The 27,126-nt window shown below is 40.2% G+C and overlaps 1 protein-coding gene across 4 annotated transcripts; it reads left to right on the top strand.

Moving 5' to 3' along the window:
• The first annotated feature begins 5,999 nt into the window (after positions 1-5,999).
• On the top strand, positions 6,000-25,677 carry trip10a (thyroid hormone receptor interactor 10a). Of its 4 annotated transcripts, XM_030735640.1 has the most exons (16): positions 6,000-6,500; positions 11,726-11,841; positions 12,454-12,510; positions 13,333-13,480; positions 14,169-14,231; positions 16,577-16,681; positions 16,777-16,905; positions 17,100-17,246; positions 17,379-17,567; positions 19,821-19,982; positions 20,275-20,298; positions 20,925-21,034; positions 21,286-21,418; positions 21,577-21,665; positions 21,754-21,887; positions 24,079-25,677. In XM_030735640.1, the coding sequence occupies exons 1-16, from the start codon at positions 6,477-6,479 to the stop codon at positions 24,228-24,230; spliced, it is 1,782 nt and encodes a 593-aa protein (XP_030591500.1). In that variant the 5' UTR covers positions 6,000-6,476; the 3' UTR covers positions 24,231-25,677. The 4 variants fall into 4 exon arrangements, with proteins under 4 accessions (XP_030591500.1, XP_030591502.1, XP_030591503.1 ...); XM_030735642.1 differs by lacking the exon at positions 19,821-19,982 and having other exon boundaries at positions 6,001-6,500; XM_030735641.1 differs by lacking the exon at positions 20,275-20,298 and having other exon boundaries at positions 6,004-6,500.
• Positions 25,678-27,126: the final 1,449 nt, after the last annotated feature.

Genomic DNA, 27,126 nt, shown 5'->3' with positions numbered 1-27,126 from the left:
CACAGAAATGGAGATTTAACAGACACGGTGAACACAAGATCTCGGGGCTGCTGGTGAATTAACTATAGTCAGTAATTATAATTGCAAATTATGAAACACAACTAAAACTGTGAGTTAACTGTGACTTTCTTCTTCAAATCTCATCCGCTGAGTTCAAGAAGGAAACGAAAGCAGGGTGGTGCTCGCAGATGGGAATGTTACTGTAAGCTGTGGTGCTGACTGTAACCCTCCCACTAATACATTGCTCAAAAAAAAAAATAAAATAAAAAAATTGTCTTCTACCTGAGGAAAAACAACTGATTTTTTTTTAAACTAATTTGGCAATGCTGATTCCAAATATCCAAACATAATTTCTCTAGCACGTCGGGATCTTGAGTTACGTAACTATGTCAATAAATGCCAATCGGCAAACTCGACTCTGCTGATTGCTGATTACCTTCACCTGATGAGGTGTGGATAAAGGCAGGTATGAGGTCAGCTTTGCGGGGCTCACCACTTTTGCTCATTTGGTTTTAGCAGCACTTACCACTGGATACAGACTAAAACTCATTTGTTCTTAAAACTCTGGTGTCAGTCTCCACTTCATGTTGCGGCTTTTGAGCCGGGTCGTAACACAAACCACAGTTAGTCTGCCTAAACAGTTCAAAAGTGTGACAAACACTGGTGCATCACAGAAGTTTCACGCTGTAGAAACCAGCAGTAGTCGCCCATCATGTTTGCATTATAGTACCTGGTCTCCATTTCAGCGATATCTTGATGGAACCTTTCACCGTGCTCACATCACCCAAAGAAAGACGTCAAGATGAGAGTGAAGGAAGTGAATCTTAAGTGACGTTCTGTAACCCATGTGTTTGAATGATATGAGCATGTTGTAAACTAGTTCTTCACAGTTTGTGGCTTTGTGGTTACCCAAGAAATTCTGTGAACAACCTGAACAAATGATTCCCATGCTCTTAGTTCAAGGGGTCTGATCCCAGCTTTAAGCTTGGCATCACTTTGGTCTGCCCCAGAAACACTACTCCATCACTGGATGTAGCACTAAAACTTTGTTTTTATCTACTGACAGATCAAAGCAGTCACTATAAGAAATTGCAAATTTCTGGCATTGTTGATTCTCAATATTGGCAGTTAAACTTTAGTTGACTGAATTTTAATGACCTTATTTGGATTCAGCACCCCCAAATCACCAAAATTATTGCTAAATTCTGTTCAGTTTCAAAAATTAGAAAATCTTAGCACACTCTACATTTGTGTGAGAAGCGCCAGTACAGCAATACATTAGCTCAATATTGACATTTGCAATAACTCAAGAACCTGACATGCTAGAGAGATTCTGATTACAGATTTGGAATCAGCATACCTGAAATGCCTTATATCGGGTATTTTTCTCCAGGTAGCAAAATAATTGTTGACCAGTGATATCAGCTGGATCTACACAGCTGCTGGGAATTCAAAAGAGACCACTGAGGGGCGCCAGAGGACTGTCACTATCACCAGATCCACCTTTACCAGCGCTGGTGTTTACATTTGTGTCACATAGAACAAAGTAGGGGTAAAAGACTAAATCTGTCACACTGCTGATAAAAGATATGATTATTGACTCTTGTGGTCTTTCTTTCATGATCAGCACTGAAAACGTCAACCCTCCGGTTATTTCCCTCACAAGGTGGCAAATGGTTCAGATGTCCCTTTGACACCAGTGTATAGCAATGCTTAGGATATTTACTGTTTTATGAAAACTGAAGTGAAAACTTAATGGTATGTGCAGCCTAATTATTTGTCTTGCATGTCAAAATGTGTTTTAATTTTATTTTTGTATGAAAAAATCCTAGCTCCATGTCCCAGAAAACAAACTGTAGAAATGTCTAAAATAATAAAAAGGTTAAGAGGTAATAATGCTACATACATGTTTGCTAAGCTGGAGTCTGGGTTGTCTTGCAGTTCTTGTGGCAGTGACAATAAAGGTACTTAATTAATATAATTCATAAAAAATATGTGTCTACCACAACCAATTTTGCATAATACAGTATTATATATTACAAATTCTTCTTATTAGAATGTAACACTTAAAATTCAAGTGATGATGATCTCTCTGTTACCACTTTTAGCAAAGGAAACTCAAAGGCCAAAGCATACATAGGAGCTACAATGCAAGCATCAGTCACATGCATTAATGGCCTGAACCAGAAGAGGGCAGCAAAGTGTACTTTTGAAACCACATGCACAACAGAGCTCAACCTCGTAATCCTGGCTGCAGTGTGATACCATCAATGTTGCTCCTGTTCAGTACCTCACTGTTAGCTGTTACAAAAACAATGAAAGCATCATTCAAGAGATTCAAGATTCAGGAGCGTTTTTATTGTCATGTGTACAGTAAACAGTCAGTTACACTGAACAATGAAATTCTTATTCAGCACTTCTTCTGCTCCGGCTCAATTATAATAAATATGAAAATTTATATAATCTAAAAAGAAGAGCAGAAAAAAAAGCAAAAAAAGGGAAAAAATAAAATAAAACAAATAAATAATAATAAAGGAACTATACAAAATAGCCAACTGATATATAGAGGAAGTTGCAGTGAATGAAGTGTGTTTGTGTAATGGTACGGCAGTGTAAACAGTCTTGTATTAAGTGTCTGAGGTGTAAAGTGTCATATGCATACAGTGTATCACAAAAGTGAGTACACCCCTCACATTTCTGCAGATATTTAAGTATATCTTTTCATGGGACAACACTGACAAAATGACACTTTGACACAATGAAAAGTAGTCTGTGTGCAGCTTATATAACAGTGTAAATTTATTCTTCCCTCAAAATAACTCAATATACAGCCATTAATGTCTAAACCAGCGGCAACAAAAGTGAGCACACCCCTAAGAGACTACACCAGTAAATGTCCAAATTGAGCACTGCTTGTCATTTCCCCTCCAAAATGTCATGTGACTTGTTAGTGTTACTAGGTCTCAGGTGTGCATAGGGAGCAGGTGTGTTCAATTTTGTAGTGCAGCTCTCACACTCTCTCACGCTGGTCACTGAAAGTTCCAACATGGCACCTCATGACAAAGAACTCTCTGAGGACCTTAAAAGATGAATTGTTGCTCTACATGAAGACTGTTATATAAGCTGCACACAGACTACTTTTCATTGTGTCAAAGTGTCATTTTGTCAGTGTTGTCCCATGAAAAGATATACTTAAATATATGCAGACATGTGAGGGGTGTACTCACTATTGTGATACACTGTATAGTGCAATTTGCAGTCCAAAATACAAAGCAGAAGCACTGTGAGAGTGTGCCAGTCCCCATGTCAGAGGTGGCAGTTCACAAGTTGAATGGCCTGTGCAAGAAAGCTGTTCCTCATTCTGGTGGTTCTTGATTTCACACTCTGATACCGTGATAGCAGGATACCTGATGGCAGGAGTGTAAAGACGCTGTGTTGTAAGTGTGTTGGATCTTTTATAATGTTCTGTGCTCTTCTGATGACCCTGGTGTGGTAAATTTCCTCCAGTGATAGTAAGAAAACTCCTGACATGGATCTGGCAGTCTTCACCACCCTCTGAAAGGTCCTTCTGTCCTCTGTAGAACAGTTCCCAAACCAGACTGCGAGGCCATTGCTGAGAACGCTCTCGATGGTGCCCCTGTAAAAGCTGCTAAGAATTTCAGCTGGCATGCCAGACTTCTTCAGCCTTCTCAGGAAGCACAAACACTGCTGTGACTTCTTTACCAGGCGAGTGGTGTTGTGTGACCAAGAGAGATTGTCACGGATGTGAGTGCCCAGGAATTTGAAGGTGTTCACCCTCTCCACCACTTCTCCCCTATATGGAGTGGTGTGTGTTGTACCCTCCTCCTCCTCCTTGGAGCAACAATCATTTCCTTAGTCTTGCTGATATTTAAGGAAAAATTGTTGTCCTCATGACACAGTCTTTCAACAACCAAACTGAAAACACCAGTAAGCGAGTCCTCGATTCTGAGTCACCATCAGCAGAAAAGAAAATGAAGTTCAGTTCAGGTCAGGTCAGTTTTATTTATTTATATATATATATATATATATATATATATATATATATATAGAGAGAGAGAGAGAGAGAGAGAGAGAGAGATGAATGAAGAAGAAATACTCAAAGCATCATGGGGAACTCTCCAGCAGCCTGAGCCTATTGCAGGACGACTGCACAAGCTTCATTAAAGAGGAAAGTTTTAAGCCTAATCTAAAAAGTAGAGAGGGTGTCCATCTCCCAAATCAAAACTGGGAACTGTTCCACAGAAGAGAGGCCTGGTAGCTGAAGGCTCTGCCTCCCATTCTACTTTTGAAAACTCCAGAAACCACAAGCAAGCCTGCAATCTGGGAGTGAAGAGCTCTGTTAGGATAAGATACCATGAGCTCTTGATGGGACCTGGTTATTTGAAATTTTGTTTGTGAGGAGGTCAGTTCAGATTTGAAGCTCAGCTGGACTTTGGGCTGCATGGACCACAAACACCTGTAACTCAAACACACAGTGTTTCAGCATCCTGCTGTTTCCAGAAAAAAAAAATTAACATTTAGCTTAGAGCAAAAACTCAGTTTAGCTTTCTATTGTGTAAATATGAAACCTATGTTCGGCTCTTCAGATGCTTCGGCGCTAAATACAAAAAACGACAATGATGACATCTCTCCACTTGAGGGCACTAATTTCACCTTGAGCAGAGGGAAATCATCCTCCTGTACTTAACCGGACTTGTGAATATCACTTTAATATCGTCACCTGTAATGTGACCTGCACCTGCAGCCACCAATTATCTGGGAAACATAAATAACACAATCCATGTTCACGGCAAACCAAGAGGTACACATCCTGCTTATCTTACAACTAATATCCTTGCTGATCATTTAGTGGATATTGTTGACTCATTTCTTATTCTGTACCAAATCAGCACTAACAGAATATGTCTGCTTGTGAATGGCAGGTTACCCTGTAAAACTGACGCCAATTGTTGTGACATTTGGAGATCCAATGTTACTTTAAGCAGCAGTGCTGACGGCAGGCCTCCCTCTGACAGCGGATGGATCTACAGAGCTGCTGTGAGTTCACACGAGACCACTGAGGGGCGCCAGAAGACCGTCACCATCAATGAGCCACGTCTACCGCTGCTGGTGTTTACACGTGCGTTGCTGAGAATAAAGTTGGGAGAAAGACAAGATCTGTCACACTGGTATTAAAACGTATGATTATTGACTCTGTGCGCAACCGTTATGGAAATGTATAAAAGAGAAGTGCTAACTGGGGTTTAAACTGAACAATGCATGGCATTAAGAATTGAGAAGTAGTCTTGTGTTGTTTAATTTTGTTTGTCTTTCAGGTAAAATCAGTGAAATGTCCCTGTCCAGTCATTTAGGATTTGCTGGTTCTATTGGCCATCATCCTCATCGTAGTCCTTTATCGCAATTGGCAGCAAAAACGTGGACATTATAGTTTTCCTCCTGATAAATAGCTCAGATATCCCTTTGGCATCAGCCACTGGCAATGCTTAGGAAAACTGGAGTGAACACTTAGTTGCATGAGTAGCCTAATAATTTGTTCTTCCATATCAAAAACGTAATTTCATTTTACCTTTGTATGAAACAATCCCAGCTTCATATCCCTGAAAACAAGCAGTAGAAATATCTAAAAAATAATGAAAGGCTTTGATAAACAGAGGTATGAAGTTGATTTTTTTTTTAAAAAGTTGATATTAAGCCATATTAATGATGTGTTTGAATTAAAATCGTATTTTTTTTATGGCTTCCGTCTCCACCCCTCACGGTGTAGCTGCTTTTAAGTCTTGTAATACTGGCTGTGTACACTGTAGGCTATATATGGCATTCCTGCAGTAAACACATTAAACAAAGCAGCCTGTTGTCATGCGTCAGAACTTAATCAGGAGTCATTAATGATTTGAATCACACTGTGCGCGTCTGCCAGCATCAGTCAGCGTGTTATGCGATGACTGATAAACTCCGTGATATGATTCATGTGGGGAAGTCCGGGACACTTTCTCAGGGAAGCACAGAGTCCCCGGAGCTTGTAGCCCGCAGAACGCTTTTTATAAACCAGGTTACAGAAGAACACGGCTTGAACTAAAGTCTCACTTTAACCCGTGGAGGCTGTGGGGATGCAGCACAATCTCCTGGCTGGTATCGTGTGTGGTTCAGGGCGCTGCCCCTTTAAGGCTTAGGATTTGGGAGTGACGCGGATACGAAAGCTAGTTTGTCCCTGTTTCCTTCGCTATGTAAAATATTTGGAAGAACCAAACTAACGATTGGCACCCCTAATTAATTCTTTGATCATGATGCTGATTTACTGTATGTGCTGAAAAGAAAAAGCCGGAGCAGGTAGTGTTTACGACCGATTTCTCACTTTGGATTTCTACTCGCCAGGGCCGGCCTCCGAGCTGCTGGGATAACTTTGGAGAAGTTCTTTGTATTCGGGGTAGTCAGACAGCTTGGCCAGCAGGCTGAACATGGATTGGGGCACGGATCTTTGGGTGAGTGTATCATCTGCCTCGCTTCTGTTTTGCTATTTTAAAATGTTGTCTGGGTGTCAGCACTGCACTTTCTAAAGCAGCGAGCGCCGAGAACGTGAAAAAACGCCGCACCAACTCCGGCGAGGAGGAGTAAATGTGCGGAGAAGCAGTGTAACCCGCCTGCGTGCACAACTGTGCAGTCACGATTACAGTCCTGTGTTTGGACCCATTTCTTTAACGTTTAGTAAGTGAAACGAGGATTGAGTTTGCATGCAACATCTTGCACTTGTGGAAAATGAAGGTTTCCACAGTTAATTCTTGGTCCACGTTTTGCATTTTTAGTTTTTTGTCTGGACCTTTGATTTTATTATCAGTTTCTTCCCTTTCTGCTTATTTATATAGTCAAGTGCAATTATATCCAAACTTAGTTAAAAAGACAACTTGGAGAACAAGTTGCCGAGTATTTATGACCCTGATGACCCTGGACAGTCGTAACCGAGAATTGCTATCAGTCTAAAAACGCTATTTTGCATCTAGAAAGGCCTTTAAACAGTGCAGAGGTGGGTTGTGCCCTGTGGGATGGCTCACTGTTTACACTCTGGCACACCTTGCTTCCATAGAGATGAAATCAGATGCTGTGATTTGCCTTGTGAACAAGTTTCATGATTAAATGCCTTAATGTGTCCACCCCAGTGCCATGATTGTGTTTTTAATTCAGCAGAGTACAGATTAGATGATATTTTTCCTTTTATGTGCTGCAATGATTGAGTTTACCGAGCTCTTATGATTTAGTTAAAAGTTAACTGCTTCAGCTGTAACATGTAAAATATGTGCTGCTTACTAGGTCAGAACAAGTCAAGGTTTTACAGACTGCTAGGTAGCCAGCTGTAAGCCACTTCCTGGGTGCAGCAGTGAAGGCAATGACATTATCCAGAAACCAAACAAAGCCTGTTGTCGCTCATGCACATTCTAAGCAAACCTGAATATGTAAAATGGAGCACTGCAAAGATGAGGATAGCGAGGTTGTGACCTCATTACAGTCTCCCCCTAGGCCTCTTCCCCTGTCCCTTTTCCATCCTATGTGCTGGTGCAACACAGCCTAATTAGTTTTGCCCTACTTTGATTGACTCAGAGAAATGTGGTACCCCAGGATTAATCAGAGCCTTTGTCTTTTTGTAAGTCTTTATAATTTTTTTTATAACATGTATTTCACTAATTTTAGAGGAAATTCCTCATTGAGAAGCAAAATGTTCAGCCTTCAGTCAAAATAGATTTCATTAAACAGTCTCTTTGTGGGTAGGTTGGTTATGTATGGTACCTGTCTGGTTAAACAAAACCCTGCAGGCAGAATTGGCTCTGTTAATGTTTGGCTGGAGAGTCTTCCCTCGGGCCAAATCAGCTCTATGACATCTGTCCCCTGGTTGTCGTTAATCCAGTGGCTATTTTAAGGCACTAGTTTGCAGAGTACAAGATCATTGTCTGGGCATTAACTGTGATAGTGAGTGTTACCAGGGCACTCCTCAGAACTGCAGTGAGGCCGGTCTGGCCAGGCCTGGCCCCTCATTTTGAAGATGATAGGGTGACTCAGGGCTGAAATATCCATCCAAGCCTTGTAGGTTGGTGACTTTGCCTCCTTTAGAAGTTATGCGGCTTTCACGTGATGCCAGTTCTCTTCTGGTATTATTCGAAGTATTGGAAGATAATACGTTTTGGATTTCTGCTTGGTTTAGACGAGATCTTTTGAAGCACAAAATTGACTGTCATACTTTTATTGCACCCCACATGCATAAAGCTGTGCAGTATAAAATAGGTTATGGCTCTCTATATTTGGAAGTTGTATAATTACCAGGGCAGAACTAGAATATTTAGACTATCCTTCAAAGTGATGAAATAAGAGGAAGAAAAGATGTTATTCATGGCTCAATGTATTCATAAGGACTGGAGGGATTACTCCATGTAAAAAAAAATGTTTCAACTATAGGTATAGGCAAATGAGAAAGCAGGCGTAGTCACACGCATGCAATTTGCTTTTAAAACAAAAAACATGCTCATTTTAAAGTTGTTTGGATCTTAGTAAAATCAGTTCAGTACAAACTCTGTGGGGACCTATATGCATAACTTTGACTATGGCTTTGGGTGGTGTTTGACAAGACACTGATTATGTTCTTTCAAGTTGTTTTGATGTATTTTAAGATGTTTTTAATGCTTTGGCTTTTTAAGTGGCGCGTTCTTGCTCAGAATCAAGTAGTCATCATAAATTTATAGAGATAACTGAGTGCGACTTTTTCTGCCTTTTACAACTCTGTTTACAAGACAGCTGGGATTCCATCTGCCCGCTCATCCATCCATTTTCTTAACCACTTGACCAATTCAGGTTCCCAGTGGGGCTGGAGCCTGTGAATGTTAGGGCAGTAGCTGGGTCCTGGATAGGTCAGCAGTCCATCACAGGGCCAACTGGGATGCTGAGTAGAGTGTGAAATGAAAGCAGGACACAACTTAAATATCATTTAAATATTTTTATTTTTTGTTAGCAGTACAAAAACCAGAGAGCAAATTTTTTCCATTTTTTTTTTCTTATTTTAAGGAAATAGTTTTGCACAGTTCACTTTCCTCAGGTGGAGAGCAGCTTTGCTTGAAGAACACAGCCTTTAGATGGGCTCCTGGAGCTTTTTTATTCAACCCCAGTCCAAAAAAGTGGAATGGTGTAAAATATTTAATATAAAAAAACCCAGAATGGAGTGTTTTGCAGATTATAGAAACCATATATTTACCAGAAAATGTTTTAATCCTTTATTTGAAATTACTATTAAAGATGTGCGTTTTGAGAGGCCAGCTTTTATATTTTCTCAATTTTTTTTTTTTTTTTTTAGCATGAGAAGATACGTTGCTTCAATCATGTTGTCATTTATTCATAAATGCTTAAACTGATGTAGACTCTTTTACTTTTGGGGAGACATCGAGGGACAGATGAACTGGTGTGTAACATGATGACTTCCTTGTAATATTGGGGGTACTCCTATAGTTTCAGGATAACAAATAAGCAAAAACAAAATATTTTATTGCGGTGTAAATAGGCTGCTGACATGATTATTAATCTAATGAAAAGTTTAAAAGTGCTGATTTACTGTTGGAACTGAGAAGCAGACAGTTGGTTAAAAGTGTTTTCTTCATCAGTGTGAAAAATGTTGACCTAAAAAGGGCTTAATCACACTTGGACATCCAGCATCCAGGCAATATAATTGAGATAATACAACTTTGGCAGATAAATATTTAATGACCTGCAGTTTTATCTTATTAAAATATACCAAGTATACCTCAACCATTAAATAACCATTAAATTAAATTAAAGCTGAGCTAAAGGCATTTTCTCTTCATGTAGAAGTGCCAACATTTCCTGCCTCTGATAACCTTTTAAAACATTAACAAGTACGCGCAGCTGTATTGTATATGGAAGTGTCTGAATATTGGAATGGTACTCAATATTGATAGTAGTACTTCAGTTGGGGTCTTTTGAAATTGGAGACTGAATACTGGACTGGGGACAAACCCACACAGAGAGGTTACACCTAGCACAGCTTACCTTGCAGTTTCTAACCTTCCCATCAATCTCCATAGTAGTAAGCTTGTTTGCACAGTGTGCCACAGGCTGATCAGCAGTCAACAAACTGAACATGCAAATAAATGACTTATCTATGCAAAATACCTGTTCCAAGGGCCAGACTGCAGAGACAGACTACAACTTTCCATTTCTGCATAATGTGATGAATTCAGTTCTCTTAGTGGTGCAACTAACAATCTAAGAAAAGCCCCAGAAATGAATTACTTACCCTAATTTAAAGTTGGACCATTAATCTGTAACGCTAATAAATGGGAGGGAATTTATCTATAACTTAATGGCACAGCAAATGCATTTTATTCTTAAACATGTAGTCATTCTTACCTTTTCCATCAGTTGGTTTTCAGTTGTCCCTAATGGGAATAAGTGTCAGCAAAAACAAAATAAACAAACACTGGCTATCTGCTAGTTTGTTCTTTGAAACATTAGTTGAATATTGGTTGGGGAGCAGTTTTCAGTTATGAATCTAACCCTAAATTCACTACGTTGCAAAAATCACTCATTTAGGGAGATTTTTTTGTTCTTAAGCAGCTTGAGGAGTCATGTGCAACCAGATTACAGTTATCATATGTTTAGTTTATTTTGGATAAGTTATAATATTCTGTAAGTCCACATTTATTTGAATAGTCAAACAATTATTGTTGTTATTGCACTTTACTCCACATTACTTTGCTCACTACTGTTTAATTGTAAGTCATTGTCACCACTTACCTTTTAAGTGGGAGACATTTCCAGTAATATACTAAATCCTGCTGCTTGCTTACGTCACACCTCTTCTCCACCACACTTAGACCTTTATTGACCCTTAATTTAAAACCCCAAGAGTGCCTACTGGCGAGGCATTATTGTGGTGTTGGATTGCAGGTCTTTATCTTAACTTTTAACTGTGTTCTGTAGTTAGGTTAAATGCTGTCCTGTTTCTCTGGGCTGTGTCTCTTTTGTTTTACCTGAAGGGCAAAAAGGGTGTAGAAGAACGTGGCTCAACACGTCAGGAATCCCCCTCCAACATGCCCCCGCCTCAAGTCTACAATATTGTTTCTCACTCTTAGCGGACATGTTAGCGCTTGAAGGTGTCATAAAGTGAGCTGTGAAAGAGGAACAGGAACAGAAAAACATGCCTCTGTCATACTGGATGATAAAGAGGAGAAGTCAGCAAATTCAGCTGTAAATGAAACTGGCATGAAAGGTCTTTGTAAGGAATGAGGTGTCACGTTGCCTTCAGGATTACCATTCACACCACACAAGACATGTAAGAGAAGAGCGCTTCCATTTTTCCTGCCTGAGAAGCGTGACCCCTCTGCTCCCTCTGTTCTCGCTCCCTCGTAAAAAAAAAAAAAAAAAAGAAAAAAGAAAAAACCTGGGTCCCCGATGATTTAAAGCTTAGCGGAAGTTTAGAAACAGTCGCCAATATCTTGTGCACATGTGGCGAGCATTCTTGGAACCCAACATGCAGGAACAAACCTTGACGTGTTTAGCTTTATTCCCCTCGATTTAAGATGCTGTTAGGTGACCTCAAACTCAACCAGTGCAACATCCCAGTCGTTACCTCGGATTTAACACGCGTTCCGTGTCTCGCACAAGTGTTTTGTCTTTTCTTTTCCTTATTTGTCTCTTATGCTCCTTCCACCAGGACCAGTGTGACATCATTGAGAAGCACACACAGTCTGGCCTGGAGCTGGTAGAGAAGTATGTGAAATTTGTGAAGGAGAGGACAGAGATTGAGCAAAACTATGCCAAACAACTGAGGTAGGCCTTGTGCCCCCCCCCCCCACCTCCCGTTTTTAATGTTGTTGTTGCCCTACTGCCACAAATACTTGTGTGCGAGCATATTTTTTAAAGCAGCTTTCCTTGTATGTGTTTTTGTGTTTACATGTGTGCCTGTTTAAAAGGCTGTTTATGAAATGTTTGTTGGTCTTATGACCACTGTGGGACAGAATCTAACTTGTCTGTGAAACACTAGCCCGATTCTCCAGCTGTAGCTTGTTGTCCCAGTATCGCTCCCCTTTCCTCTCTCCTGGCCTCCTTCTTCTGGAAGAATAGTTCTTCCTCTCCCAGTTGTTTCTTAGTCTGCAGGCTCCCATCTGTTGTAGTGCTGAGCTTTGCTGGAGAGGAGAGGAAGTGGGAGCAGACTGGCGCATGATAGACAGGATGTGGTCAGAAAGAGAGTGAAAGGAGGAAGAACAGCTATTTAAATAAGTTCATATTGGATTGTTGTGGAAGCGTAACAAATGGTTACATAAGAACAACTGAAATTAATGAGCTGTCTTCTATTGCCATCTTTTGTTTCAGTTGTTTCCCCATTTCAGATTTTTAAAAAAAATGCTTTTCCATCACCTGATGCCCTGTCACTATTCACAGGAACCTTTCAAAGAAGTATAACCAAAAGCGAAGCAGCAAAGATGAGCCAGAATGCAGGTGAGTTGTTGCTGAGTTTTCCTTTTGTGTAGAAGAGCAGAAAAAAAGTGGATTTAAACTTCTTTTTTTTTTTTTTTTTTTAGGTTTAGAAACCTAAAAAGGGGGCCCATTATGCTAATTTGCAACTATATATTTTTTAATTTCATGGACTCTACTAGGATAGCTTTGTATTGTTTATAGCTCAAGCCCAGTATTTACCTAACACTGTGTTTTGGTGCAGTCCCCAAGTTCATCCACTGTCTCAAACAAACTGTTTTAGCTCCATTTCCCCCACCCTTTGAGTCAGCCTTGATCTCATTGGCTGCCTCTGAAAATCAGGTTTGAGCAGCAGGTGCTGACAGCCAGAGATCTGTGCCTTTGATGACCATATTGCGGGTATCTCATCTCACTGATATAATACAGAGCTAAAAGCAGAAAAAAACTGTCTGAAAGTAAGCATTGGCTGTGTTTTAATATGAACATGCACCATATCTGGTCCACTTGGAGGACATACTGTATTGAATTTGCTGGGTCACTTCAAATTTCCATGCCATTTCTTGTTCTTACTTGAAATTAATAAATGAAACAGAACTGAGCTGCGAATATTATTCATTTTCAAACTGTACATTTTTCTTCATAGTCCTGTTATCCGTGCAGGAGTGTTTTTGTTGCCATTTAAATGCCTTTAGAAGGAAGCAGGAATAAGGAAGCCATAAACCTCTTATCATGCCACGGCCCACTGCTAGCTTCTCTTTCAGCCTCTCTATTTATCATCTTATCAGCGGTCTCATCACTGTGTCCTCCTTTCTCCACCCTTTCCTTTCTCATCCTCTTAAATGATAGGTTCTCCAGCTACCAGGCTTTTTTGGACATCCTGACTGAGATGAACGATTATGCGGGGCAGAGAGAACTAATTGCTGAGAACTTGATGATGAATATTTGCATTGATCTTACCAAGTACCTGCAAGAGCTCAAGCAGGAACGAAAGACGGTGAGCTTGATATGAAAAGGATGAGGGTTAAAGTGTTTGAAGTCCTTATCTGTGGTAAAAAAGATAAACTGTCACGTTTTCTCTATATGTTGGTCCTTATCCCACAGGCCCATTCACACTTTGTACCTGTAGCATGCCAACTATAATGGTTTTCTAGGCCAGTTTTGTTTCACTTCCATGTTCTTATTAACAGTTTCATTCTTTCTGGATTTGAATCATACTCTACGACACTGCAAGCCCCGTGATGTAAATGAAAACAGCTTGAGCTGTGTGTACAGTGTTTGTGCCTACTGCACCATATTTAGCAACATTCCAAACTGGGTTTTTCTTTGGAATATACAACATACAGTGATAAGGAGGAGTGGAGATGCAGAGATCTTACTGCTGTGGCATGAAAGAAGCCCAACTTAGTCTCCTGAGGGAGGCATGGTCTGAGTGGTGGTGTGCCTTTTCTCTGTGAGGAATGCTTTGGCTTATTCCTGTCAGACTGCAGAACAGAGCAGCCATGTACAGGCTCCTGCTGAAGACGTTATGTCTCAAACAGACACACTGGTATTTGTTTTCTTGTTCGTTGTGCTGTGTGGCTTTAGGCAGTCATTGTTTATTCTGTCTGCCCCTGCACATGGCTGTCTCTCTCTCTCTGTGTCATCTGATCCTCCTCTCACTCAGTTTTTATGAATGTCTGCAGTATCTGATGGAGGCCAAGAAGGCCCAGCAGAGTTTGGAGAGCACCTACAAGCAGCTTGACAGCGTAAGTCCACTCTTTGAATTTAAAGATTGATGAAAACAATGCATAAAAATAATTGTTGTAACATTCAAAATGTTTAATATACCCCCACACACACACCCACACACACACACAAATCTTTACAACCAAAGCTGAAGTGTTTGACTTGAGCTCAAAAAGAAAGATAATAAAGTGAATGGTTGCACATTCTGTGTGGTCAGTCAGGTGACTGCATTTGTCTATAGTAAAAACAGATGAACAGAGTGGAAAGCCTCCCTTTGAACTCCTACTGTGTAGAGCTGGGCGCTATACTGGACAAACTGGTATGCCAGTAATAATAGCATGAATAAGATATATTTTTTAAAATACCACTACACCGGTGAACAGACAAAACAGCCACTGTGGCATTTTAGGGGAAATGTGTATTATGTTATTGGCCACTGGACAGGCTGTGCAGGGATTGAGAGGGAGCCTTCTTGGACAGTCTGGACCACACAGCAGGCCGTGTTATTTTTCTGATAATTCCATTTAAAATGCTCCAAAACCACCAGCAGCACAAACATGGCAGGGAGGTTCAGTGATTTGAATTAATAGCTATGATTAATTCAAATCATTGTAGTCAGACACAAATTGGGTAGAACTATCTGTACTGGGACTGCAGTCAGTCAGTAACAATGGCTTTTCATCCAGTATGTAAACAGATGAGTTTAAATCCTAGTGAAGCATTTGTTGACTTTAAGAAAAAAGGAAAAATTAAAACAGTGGCATTACATCTAGCAAAAGGTTAATAGCCAGCCTGCTGAGGACTGACTCCCTGCACCAAACAGAGCTGAAGCGTAGGTGATGTATTGTTTTTATTTTAATGTTTTATTCATTTTTTTTTTTTTTACACTGATACGCTCACTTGCTACTCTATTAGTTCCACTTTTCTAGTGCTGGGTTGGACTTCCTTCTGCCTAAATTCTTAGTGGTATAGATTCAACAAAGATGTGGAAACACTCATCAGAGATTTTTGTCCATATTGATATGATGACATCACACAGCTGCTGCAGATTTGTCAGCTAAATTTATGATGCATCTCTATCGTTCCACCATATCCCAACGGTACTCTATTGGATTGAGATCTGGTGACTGTTGAGGCCATTTGAGTACAGTGAGCTTGTTGTTATGTTCAAGAAACCCGATTCAGATGTTTGAGCTTTTTGTGATGTGGCGTGTTATCCTTCTGGAAGCAGTCATTAGAAGATGGGTACACTGTGGCCGTGTGGGGCTAGACATGGTCAGCAACAATATTCAGGTAGGCTGTGGCATTTAAATGATACTCATGTAATGACGGTACTCAGTTAGTACCAAGGGTCTGAAGTGTGCCAATAAAATATCCCCTACACCATTATACCACCACCACCAGCAGCATCTTGAACTGTTGCTATAAGGCAGGATGGATCCATTGTGACCATGCCTTCCAAATGCTACAGCAGAAATTGAGACCCATGAGACCAGGCAATGTTTTTCCAATCTTCTGTTGTCATATTTTGGAGATCCCGCGTGACTCAAAGCCTTTAGTTTCCTGTTCTTAGCTGACAGGAGAGGCACACTGTGTGGTCTTCTACTGCTGTAGCCCATCTGCTTCAAGGTTCAACGTGCCGTGCATTCAGAGGCGCTGTTCTGCATACCTTGGTGGTCATTTGAGTTACCGTTGCCTTCCTGTCAACTCAATGCAGTCTGTCTCAGACCTCTGGCATCAACAAGGCATTTTGCTCCAGGGAGCTGCTCTTCACTGGATACTTTCACTTTTATTGGACTATCTTTGTAAACCCTAGAGATGGTTGTGTGAGGCGAAAATCCAAGTAGGTCAGCAGTTTCTGAAATATTCAGACCAGTCCGTTTGGCACCAACAACCAAGTCACTTAAATCACTCATTCTTCCCTGTTCTGATGCTTGCTTTGAACTTCAGCTGGCAACCTTGATGATGTCTACATGCTTAAATGCACTAGGTTGCTACCATGTGACTGGCTAATGAGGGATTTGTGTTAAAGAGCAGTTAAACAGGTGTAACTTATAAAATGTTCAGCAAGCGTGCATTGTATTTGTAACTGTAAACCAATATAAAGGCCCACTTATGCAAAAACAGTGGTGAAAATTGAAATAGTGTGATATACTGTGAAACTGCCAGAATCTTAAAAAATACTGAGATACAATTATTTATTTATTTTTTTTTTACCGCCCAGCACTACAACTGCATATGTGTCAAACCTGACCTATCCCTCCTTTCAGGCAAAAGAAATGCTCAACATTTGTGTAACCTTTTCATATTTCACTCTTCGCTGAATGAACCGAACTTAATGTTTCTCTTTTTCTTTTTTCACCAGAGTAAAAAGCGCTTTGAAAGAGAATGGAGAGAAGCGGAGCGTGCGGCACAGTATGCAGAGAAGACCGACCAAGACATCAACGCCACAAAAGCTGATGTTGAAAAAGTAAACAGGAAACATATTGAATATCCATATCCTATTTGACATCATCCAAAGAAATATTAGATGTTAACCTGTTTGATTTATGCCTGATTTTTTAGGCCAAACAACAGGCTCATATGAGAGCGCACATAGCAGAGGAGTGTAAGAACGACTATGCTGCTCAGCTCCAGAAATACAACAAAGAACAGAACCAATTCTATTTTAACGACATGCCTCTCATTTTCAATGTAAGTGAATTATGTATTGCAGTTACTTTTTTTTTTTTGTTTTTAATTTTGTCACAGTGGAGGTTTTATGTGATTAAAATATTTTATTATAAACCTAATTCTGAAATACGCATTTTCATGTGCCACTTATTGTGCTTTGTTTTATCTCTAATGAACGCATTGTGTGTAAATAACTGTTAATTTGTGTTCCCTAGAAATTGCAGGATTTGGATGAGAGGCGAGTACGGAAGCTGGCACAAGGCTACATCTTGTTCTCAGACACAGAAAAGCATGTGATGCCCATCATTGGCAAGTGCCTGGAAGGCATTACTAAAGCCGGAACTAATGTTAATGAGAAGAATGTGAGTGGGTCTCAAAAAATGCTGAACGGATATTAATGTGGAGCATGGCTTTGTGCAGCTAATTTGTTTTAGCCGTATATCTGCTTGAAAATTACTCTTAATTGCTCTTATCCGTAATTGCATTTAATGCAGGACTCAGTGATTGTAATAGAGCAGAATAAGTCGGGCTTTGAGCGTCCGGGAGATTTGGAGTTCGAGGACTACAGTCAGGGCATCAATCGAGCTTCTTCTGACAGTAGCCTTGGCACACCTAAAGGCCCCATGGACCTTCTGGGGAAGAACAAGAGCAAAAACTTTTGGCTTTTCAGCAAGCGAAGTAAGGTAGGACATCTTATTATAACATGAGACATCAGGCTAATTTATCTTAATATCCTCAAACAGATGTCCTGTTTTTTTTTTTTTTTTTAAATTGTGCACTGAATGAGTAATCTGCAGTAATGAGCTGAAAAACTGCAGGATGGCATCAGGCAGATTAGTGTGTGACTCCTTGCATGGCGGAGCCAGGAAATCCCCTACAGAGAGCACTCATGGTGGACCTTTGGTTGCAGCTGCACACACAAGCAGCACACACATGCACACCCTTCTCACCTCTAAAGCTCGGAATAATAATGCATGACTCTCTGCCATTGTATTATACGTGAACTCTCACACACCACAACACTTCTGGAAAAGGTCTTTTGCATGACTCTGTCACTGGCTGTGAGTGAATAAACCTCGCCGACCTCCACCCTCCCTATCCCTGATTTCCCATAGGTCAACTAGCAGTCAGCATTCTGCTGTGCTTGTGCTTTCATCAGCACGGGACCCAAACATCATTGGACTTTTCTCTACAGGCACCCACAAACACACTGCTTCTATTATACTGTGCAGAACCTGCCATTATGTGTTGCATCACAATAAAATCTTTGTGCCAACATCAGAATGATACCAGCTTTTGGCAGGTCAAGAAAATCGACCGGGTCCAACCACACATTTATGACCTGAATGTTTACATTGACATTTATGTATTTGCTCTTGACTTTCTGTTTGGAGCAAGAGAGCTGCACTGCATTGTAAATCTTATCTCAATGGAGCACTTTTGCTGAGGTCCAAAATTAAACCAGTGATATGAGTGGCTGACCACTAACAAGCTAATGGTCCCCCTCCTCCAGTTCCAGCTCTAAATGATCCCTTCTTTCTTCCCTGCAGTGTTTGCTTGTTCAGCACCCCTCTACTCTCTGCATGTCTTACTGGCTGTGCACTTTTCCTGCTCCGTGTATGTGTGTGGCACAGTGCTCTGTATCATCAGTCATGCTCTCCCAATTAGGACTCGGCCGTATGAATAGGAGGCTGAATATATTGGCTTGAGTGAGCTCTTGGTTTATGTCTGGCTCCTAAACATTCCCATTCTTAACTGCTTTCCTATATTTAGGCCCCCGTAACCCTCAAGAAAAGTAGCACCTACCCAGTAGATGTTCACATAATAACAGTGTTGTACCTCCAGCTCACAGTATTTACACAAGAAACCTTGTTGTGTGGCTCTTTTAGACATTCATTATTGGAGATTAGAAGCCATCAGCCTCCTGTGTAATTTAACTAATAGACCCCCCCCACCCCACCCCTCCACATTTATGTATACCTCAGCGTCTAGTTCACCTCAGGCATGGTTTCAATTGAACCTGTTTCTAATAGGTCACACAGGGCATTCATTAGACAAAAAAAAAAAAAAATCTGCAGAATCCCACTGTGGTATTTAAGCAGGTTATTTATAGCAACTGTTCTGGTATGTGAATTGATATTTTCTGTCTATATAGGTCAGACTTCTGATAGTACTGGTGGCTCTTTGAAAATTATTTTTTTGCTCTGAACAAAAAAAAAAAAATAAAAAATTGGACTTAGAATTTCCTTTTGTTGACAAAATTATGCTGTTTTTCAGTTATTGAATTATAACTGAGATTGGAAACACACTGACTATTATCTAAAGATACAGCAAGGCAGTAACTGTATCCTCTGGGGTGCATTTCAAGAGATCATATCTAGCCCACAGTTATAAACCTAAGTCTTGTTATTGTTATTGTGAAACTGGATAGTAATGTTATGATTATGCATGATTATATTACTGCTACCATTAAAGGTTGTAAAAAAATTTTTTTTTTTTAACAAAAGTAGTTTAGCCTTCCTCAGCCAGGTCCTCACTGGGTTCAGTCTGCCTATCAGCTGGGCTTGAATTTGGCTGCAGGTGTTGGGCTGCTGTGGCACCAGTGTGGGAGCTGTGGTTGGTTGCTTACTGTGTAGTTTTGGTGTAATTTTATTTATTTGATTTGTGTGTTTAATGAGAGAGTTTTTGTGCTTTCATGCTTATTGGGCTCATGTGCTGGGTTTGCTTCAGTGTTGTCTTCCTTGCTTTGTGGTGTGCTTTAAGGTGTTGACGGTGTCTTTTTCTTTCCCTTGTCACCTTGTTGTTTTTGTCGTCCCCTTCTTCTTTTCTATTATTCTTCCCTCCTTTTCCCCCCAATACACCCCCCCCCCCCCCCCCCCTCCACACCTGCATACCTAATTCTTGGGTGCTGGTACTTTGCTCACGCCTCACTCCAGCTCTCTTCTCCAATGCTCGCTCCTTTCTCCACACCCCCTGCCCCTTCACCTAACGGACCCCCTTCCCCCAAGTTTGGCCGGGACCCCCTGTCGTACTGTTTGAAGGAGATCAATAAGACAGTCAAACCCAGAATCTCTTCCTTCCGGACACTCAGGAGATCGGTGAGTCACCACAGAAGATGGTTCGGGTGCCAGGAGATGCTCACTCATAAGGGCTTACACATTATCCTGTGTTCACGCCTCTGCAAGAGTCACTGAATTCCTTTAAAGAATAAGCCGATTAATATTTTTAAGACATGGATATGCTGTATTGAACTTGCATTTCTTATTTTTTAATGTTTATGTATCTGAAACACATGTAATTAAAATCTTTTTTTGAGGTAAAAAGTGAAATGCCCCCTTTAAGGTTATCATAACATTTTTCTATACACATACTTTTTCTTTTCCCCCTCAGAAGTTTACTCCAGAGAGGACCATGGTAATATGGGAAACAAAGCTGGTGTGGGGGGTGTTTGACATATAAAAGTGGCCACCTTTCCTTTACAATGGCTCATCTCACTGTAACTTCCCTTTACAAGTTTCTGCTGGTTTTCTGCCTGAACATGCAGCATCCAGCACAGTGTAATGTGGCATAAGACTTGTCCTCTTGAGTTTGTATCGAAGAGGTGGCCACCTGGTGGTGGAGGAAGGGATGAATGCTTGGCGGCACACAAGAAAACTGAGCAGTCAGTAACCCAGTTTTCAAATGGCCTTAATTGTGCACTTTCTTGTGTCACACATGTAAATCAAGACAATTTTTTTTAACATGAAAATAAAAGATGGGACTATACAAAGTTATTGGAGTGTGCTACGCTGTGGTTATTGGTCCATGGGTGGTGGTTTTGTGTCCAGCTCTCTGATGTTCTGTACGTCATTGGCTTCACATTAATTTGAAGCCAAACGAACATGAAACTAAAAGAAGCAGGTTTTGGTTTGACGTCGTCCCCTGAGCTGAACACAAACCACAGACTTCCTCCTCAATTGTCTGTTTCTCTCACCATGGTGACCGTGATTATGACAGTCCAAAACTACATTTCATAGTACCCCTCCTTTGCCCTCTTGCAGCCTGCAGTGACAGAGGACTTTGCCCATCTCCCTCCAGAGCAACGCAGGAAAAGGTTACAACAGAAATTGGATGAAATCTGCAAAGAGCTGCAAAAGGAAGTAGATCAGAGGTGTGTGTATTAGTGTGTGTATATTATACACATATGTGAGTATCCTTCTGTGTATTAATAACCATCTCTGTTAGAACTTCTCCACCGGGAAAGTGGATATAATATTCATGCAGTGTACACAACTGTGTCGTGTCTCTGTGTGTTTACCCACTCCTGAGGTCTGCAGGGAACTGATTTCTACTGAAAGTCACTTTCCCTCTTCCTCCTTTGTTCCTCTCTCTCTGTCTATCTCCCTTTTTCTCTCTTTCCAGTGAAGCACTGGGAAAGATGAAAGATGTTTATGAGAAAAATCCTCAAATGGGGGACCCTGCTAGTCTGGCATCCCAAATCAACCAGACATCCCAAAATATAGAGCGGCTCAGAGGAGAACAGAGCAAATATGAGGTAATCTAGCCTTCTGCTATTGCCAAATAGAAATAACCTGTATTTTATTTCTAATAAATTAACAGTTCATTAGGTTATATATCATTAGTGAGTTCACTGTCAAACAAAAACTATTAATGAAAATTTCTGCTCTTCTTTTTGCTGTTGTTTTTGAGTAGACATGGCTCGCTGAAGCTGGAGGTCGAGGAGACGCATTGCGCTACAAAGCTCACTCATTTAACAATAATGGAGCTAATGATGTACACAGGTAAGATAAGATCCTGCTAGTAGACATCACTTTGAGACACAGGTTTGTGGTGTACTCTGTACAGGAAACCTGTGCATTTTTTTCCCAGCCCTGATGGCGCTTACTCTGATGAAAGCACTCCTGATCCTTCCCAAGCTATTTATGCTGAGTTTGATGATGACTTTGAGGACGAGGAACTAGCTGCTCCTATTGGAAAATGCACGGCCATGTACAACTTCCCCGGTATGTGGTTTGCTTTTTTTTTTTTTTATTTTAAAACTGACTGACACATTCACTTACCATTGTTGTTCAGGGTGAGGCATAGTGAGTGCACGCTGTGTCCTCAAAGTGGACGTGTGATGACAGTTGTGTTGCTAAAAAGCTAACTTATGGAGATATTTTTCTCTATCACTGTTCAGTCAGAACTGCTACAGTCAAAGATTTTTATTCCCCTTCGGAGTAATTTGTTTTTACAACCCAATTTCAATAAATGTTGGGACGCTGTGTAAAATGTAAATAAAACAGAATGCAGTGATTTGCAAATCTCATAAACCCATATTTTATTCATAACAGAACAGCATGTGTGAGAAAATGCACCGTTTTAAGGAGAACAAAAAAAAGGTCATTTTGATTTTGATGGCAGCAATATGGAACAGGGCCAAGTTTACACCGTCTTCTTTTAGCAGTGGTGTCTGTAAACATCTTAAACATCTGGGAACTGAGGAGACCAGTTGCTGGACTTTAATGAGAGAAATGTCCCATTCTTGTCAGATTCTGGTTGCCTAACATTCCTGGGTCATCTTGGTCATATTTTTCTGACTGCAGGTAGGCCAGTTCAGCATCCAGACTCTCCTACTACAAAGTCATGCTGTTGTAATAGATACAGTACATGGTTTAACATTCTCTTGCATTACCTTGCAAGGCTTTCCATGAAAAAGACATCTGGATGGGAGCACATTTTGCTCTAAAAGTTGTATATATCTTTCTGCTTTGATGGTGCCTTTCCAGATGTGCAAGCTTCCAATTCCGCAGGCACTGATGCACCCTCATACCATCTGAGATGCAAGCTTTTGAGCTGATCGCTGATATCGAGCTGGTTGGTCCCTCTTTTCAGTCCATGTTATGCAAAAAACTTTTTTCAAATTTCGATTTGTCTGACCACAGAACAGTTTTCCACTTTCCTTCAGTCCATTTTGAATAAGCTTTGGACCAGAGCCAGACGGCACTGTTTCTGGATTATTTTCACATATGGCGGCTTCTTTGCATGATGAAGCTTTATGCTCCGTTATGGATGGTACAGCAAACTGTGTCCACAGACAGTGATTTCTGGAAATGTTCCTGAGCACATGCAGTGATTCTGTGATGGTGCCGCTTCAGGGAAAGGCACGATCAATCCAAGATTGATTTTTGACTTTGTCCCATGGGCACAGAGATTTCTCCAGATTCTCGGAATCTTTTGATGAGATTATGTACTATACTGTATGATGGGATATTCATTGAGGATCATTATTCTGAAATTGTTCCACAATTTGTACACATTTTTTTTGCAGATTGGTGAACCTTTGCCCACCTTTACTTCCTAAGATACTTTTTTTTTTTGAATACCCAGTCATGTTACTGACCTGTTGCCAATTAACCTAATTAGTTGCAAAATGTTCCTCTAGCTGTTTGATTTTAATACCACTTTGTAGCCTTTTGTTGGTCCCTCTGTGTCCTATTGTGAATAAAATATGGATCTGTAAGATTTGCAGAGCCTTGCATTCTGTTTTTATTTACATTTTACACTGTGTCCAAACTATTTTTTTTTTTTTTTTGGAATTGGGACTGTAGCATTTTTGGCTGTACTCTTCCATGTTCATACTCGGAAAATTTGAGGTAAGAAGAGCAGCAAAAAGACTACCTTACATTAGAAAGCGGACCTTAATGACGGCAAACATGACACTGATTAAGGTCGAGACAGCATGAAAGAAGAAGCTGGGGTGAAGGTGGTTTGCAAAGTGGTTTGCAGATTTTCTGTCCCTGATTGCGTGTGTAGGAGGGTGTCAGTTGATGTGGGCTGGCACTAAGATCAGCTGATCTGCTGGGTTTGCCAAAGAGCTCAACTTCATGGCCCCACTGAAGTAATTCTGTGCAAGATTGGTTGTATTAAGTTTTCACTATTTGACAGTAAGAGATCCAGGAAGTGTTTGTCATTTGTGTGTGCACATTTATTTCTAAATTATAGTGGCGGCTTAACTTTTGCTGAGCAAATTCTACCTGTAGGTTCTGGCAAAATGATAATCAGGAAAATACCCAGAAAAAACACGGGAAGTGAGATCATGGCTACTTATGTCAGAAAATTATGAGCCAGTTTTACTTCCTTAAGATTTGACTGAGCAAGGATTGTGTAGCAGCACATCAGTACATGAAATCATCTGGTCTGTTTTTTTTTCAGGTGCCAGTGAAGGCACCATCGCTATGCAGGAAGGGGAGGTGCTGGCTGTGGTGGAGGAGGACAAAGGGGATGGTTGGACCCGTGTCCGTAGGAGCAACGGAGATGAAGGCTACATACCTACATCTTATGTTACCATCACTCTAAATAAGTGATAGGCACACGGAGAGCAAGAGAAAAACACATTAACATTAAAAAAAACAAAAAAAAACAAACAAAAAAAACTATGCAGTTCTTCCTAATGGACTGAACACGAAGAAGAAGACAGCACTAATGGACAGGACTACCAGTGTATCCAGAAAGATCCAGATGAGGTGTTTTGACTTTCTGAAAGAGGCGCACCATGTAAGAAGAGGAATGGTGCTAACCGTGTGCTCCTCATCGCGTGAATGCCATGTTTGTAACCCCAGTTACCTAAGCCACCTGAACCACTAAGCCATTTTCCTTTCAAATCTTGCATCACTATATATGGTTTTTGAAATCCTTTTCATGCACCATTATGGTACAACTGCTTGTCTCATTTCAAAGCCTAATGAGGCATTAGGTTCTGAGTGTGAGAGGAAGAAGTGGAGGAGGAGGAGTAGGTTGAGTGCTGCTGCCATCTTTACACTGGGTGTTAACACCAGTAATGCGTAAGAGGAAATTGCGTCTTCTGTTTACCTTTTCGATTAAAACCTGACCTGCTTTGGCCCAATGGCAGTCCGCTGCTGAAACTAGAATATAGCACCCGTTTCAGTTTTTATTTGCCTCAAGTGCACCACTCTCTAGCTTTTGATAGTACTTGAGTGTCACCAGGAAGTAAATTTCATTTGTGGGTGAATGCCTTACTTTTGGTTTTTAGCAGCGTGTAGGACCGAAAGGTGAGGACAGCTCTCCCATCATAGCTAAATCACACTCAAACAACCATACAGACACTTTAATGTTCAGACAATCACACATATCATTCACACTTAAGTACATTTCAGACTTTTAGCAGTAATAAGGATATGCAGGAGCTGCTCTTTTTTTTTTTTTTTTAATGGCTACATCCTGAAAATTTAGAGAAAAATAATTTATTGCAGATGTGCATTAATAACATGTTCATGTTTGAAAGAAGTTGTACTTTGTATTAAGGATCTTGTCACGTTCTTCTTCTCCGCTTGCACACATAGTGGACAGTTTGTAGCCACAAAAGGGAGTAAATAAAATGTGTTTCATTAAGACTATTGTATTTATGTAATAAGTAATATATATTTTAGCTATTGCAACACCACTATTGTCTTATTAGCATTTTTAACAAGTCAAATAAAAATTCTTACTTTGTGAGGAAAAAAAAAATTAAAAGTTCATTTTATGGCCAACAATGTTACAGTTTTTCACACTTTAAGTTGTCATTCCATGTCTGTTCTTTATGTTGTCATGGAACCAGCTAGAAGCATTACTTGTTCAAGTAACTGCTCATTTGTCTTTGGTGCCTTTCTGGTTAAAAGCAATGTGTATATACCATTTTTTTGCATATAAAATATTTTCTTTTTTTCAAGACTTAATAAATGTTAAGCACATTTCAGAATTTGATGTGGTTATGTCATTTCTGGACTTTGAGAAATAAATATTTAAAACGAACACGGTATTGTGTCACTGATTTTTAAGTCTTTTAACGGGCTATGAATAGTATATAAACAGATTTCAAGAGATTTGCCTCCCCAGAACAACGCAGTCTAAACTTTATTTGCTCTCCGGGACATTTAAGTCAAAACTTGTGAACACTTTTCAAGCAGGAAACTCCAGAACATGAATTTGTGGTTTCACTGCAATGAAAAATGTGACTCTAAACACTATAAAATGAATGAAGCTGTGTGCATGGAAGATATGAGGTTATGCTTTCAGACTTGCTAAGTATGAATTTCATACTTGAGATCTTTATTTCCAATTCATATCGTGGCTCTACATATGAGTCATTGCTTGAAGAGCAACCTCTAGTTCTACTTCTATAAAACAAATTTACACGATGGCTTTCTTTCTTGTAACTCTGCAAGCTCACGATGCTGACTGAGCTGTTGTGTGCACAGAAGTAACATTAATTCTCAAAGGCTTATCCTCTGTGACTTCATTACAGTTGAAATGTAAAGACACCAAAATTAGACCGAACCTTTTTAATCTTAATCACAAGGCAGTCCATCTACATAGATGATGTAAATAATTCCAAATATTGAAATTATAAGAATTTTTTTTCTCCTGTTTTTTCTTGCGTTGTTTTTGGGGTAAAAATTGAGATGGTGTTGCAACCAACTGAAAAAAAAAATAAATCCAAGTACCTACCTACCAAAATAAAGAAATAAGCCCCAGAATACACTGGTATGTCTCTTAACTGATTATATGCAGCTCATTCTCAGTAGGTGGCATTGTTGCATCATTTCTTAAGTGATGCAACTTGTGTCATAGGCCTGCCATCTACTCTCCTCTGCATAATTATGTTTTCAATATAGGCCATGCATTTGCATACCTGATTAAACTGCACTGGCTTCAAAACCATACTGTTTATAATGACTAATTAAATAACCCCAAATTGGCATGCGCCCCACTTTCATATCACCCTCATTCACAACACCAGACAAGGAAAGCGAAAGACAATGAATGCAAACTTTGTTAAAAACAAGTTTTAAATGAATAATTCAGTCATAATTTTTAATAGCGATGAAAAAATAATCACCGGGAGAAATGATGGCATTCTGATATGCTTTGTCACTGACTGACTGACTGACTGACTGAGGAATCAGATCATCATTTATATGCAAAGCCTTTATTCTCAAGACGTATTAAAGGTCAGCTTTTAAATAAGGCCACAGGAACCAGCCAACATCCTGCGTCTGCCTACAGCTGTGGAAACAACACAGCGTCCCCGTACCGCTTGTCCCACCTCAGTGGAGACGTTAATGGGGGTGGGGTGTGTGTGTGTGGGGGGGTGCACAAGAGAAGACATTCAAATATTTTTTCAGAAAAAAAATGAACATACTTGAAGGCTGAACCACCACAGAGTTGACGAGTGTGCCCTTTGTGAATCACTGAAGATTT

The sequence above is a fragment of the Archocentrus centrarchus genome, chromosome 8, assembly GCF_007364275.1.
Source record: "Archocentrus centrarchus isolate MPI-CPG fArcCen1 chromosome 8, fArcCen1, whole genome shotgun sequence".
NCBI lineage: Eukaryota > Metazoa > Chordata > Actinopteri > Cichliformes > Cichlidae > Archocentrus > Archocentrus centrarchus.
The sequence above is the reverse complement of the archived record's forward strand: the minus strand, read 5'-3'. Positions and strand labels throughout refer to the sequence as shown.

Bases quoted from the DNA above. Each gene is read 5' to 3' on its own strand.
- trip10a (XM_030735640.1), top strand. From the start codon at position 6,477: ATGGATTGGGGCACGGATCTTTGG. The intron at 12,511-13,332 runs GTGAGTTGTTGC...CTTAAATGATAG, and splicing joins AAAGATGAGCCAGAATGCAG to GTTCTCCAGCTACCAGGCTT. The intron at 19,983-20,274 runs GTGAGTCACCAC...TTTCCCCCTCAG, and splicing joins TCCGGACACTCAGGAGATCG to AAGTTTACTCCAGAGAGGAC.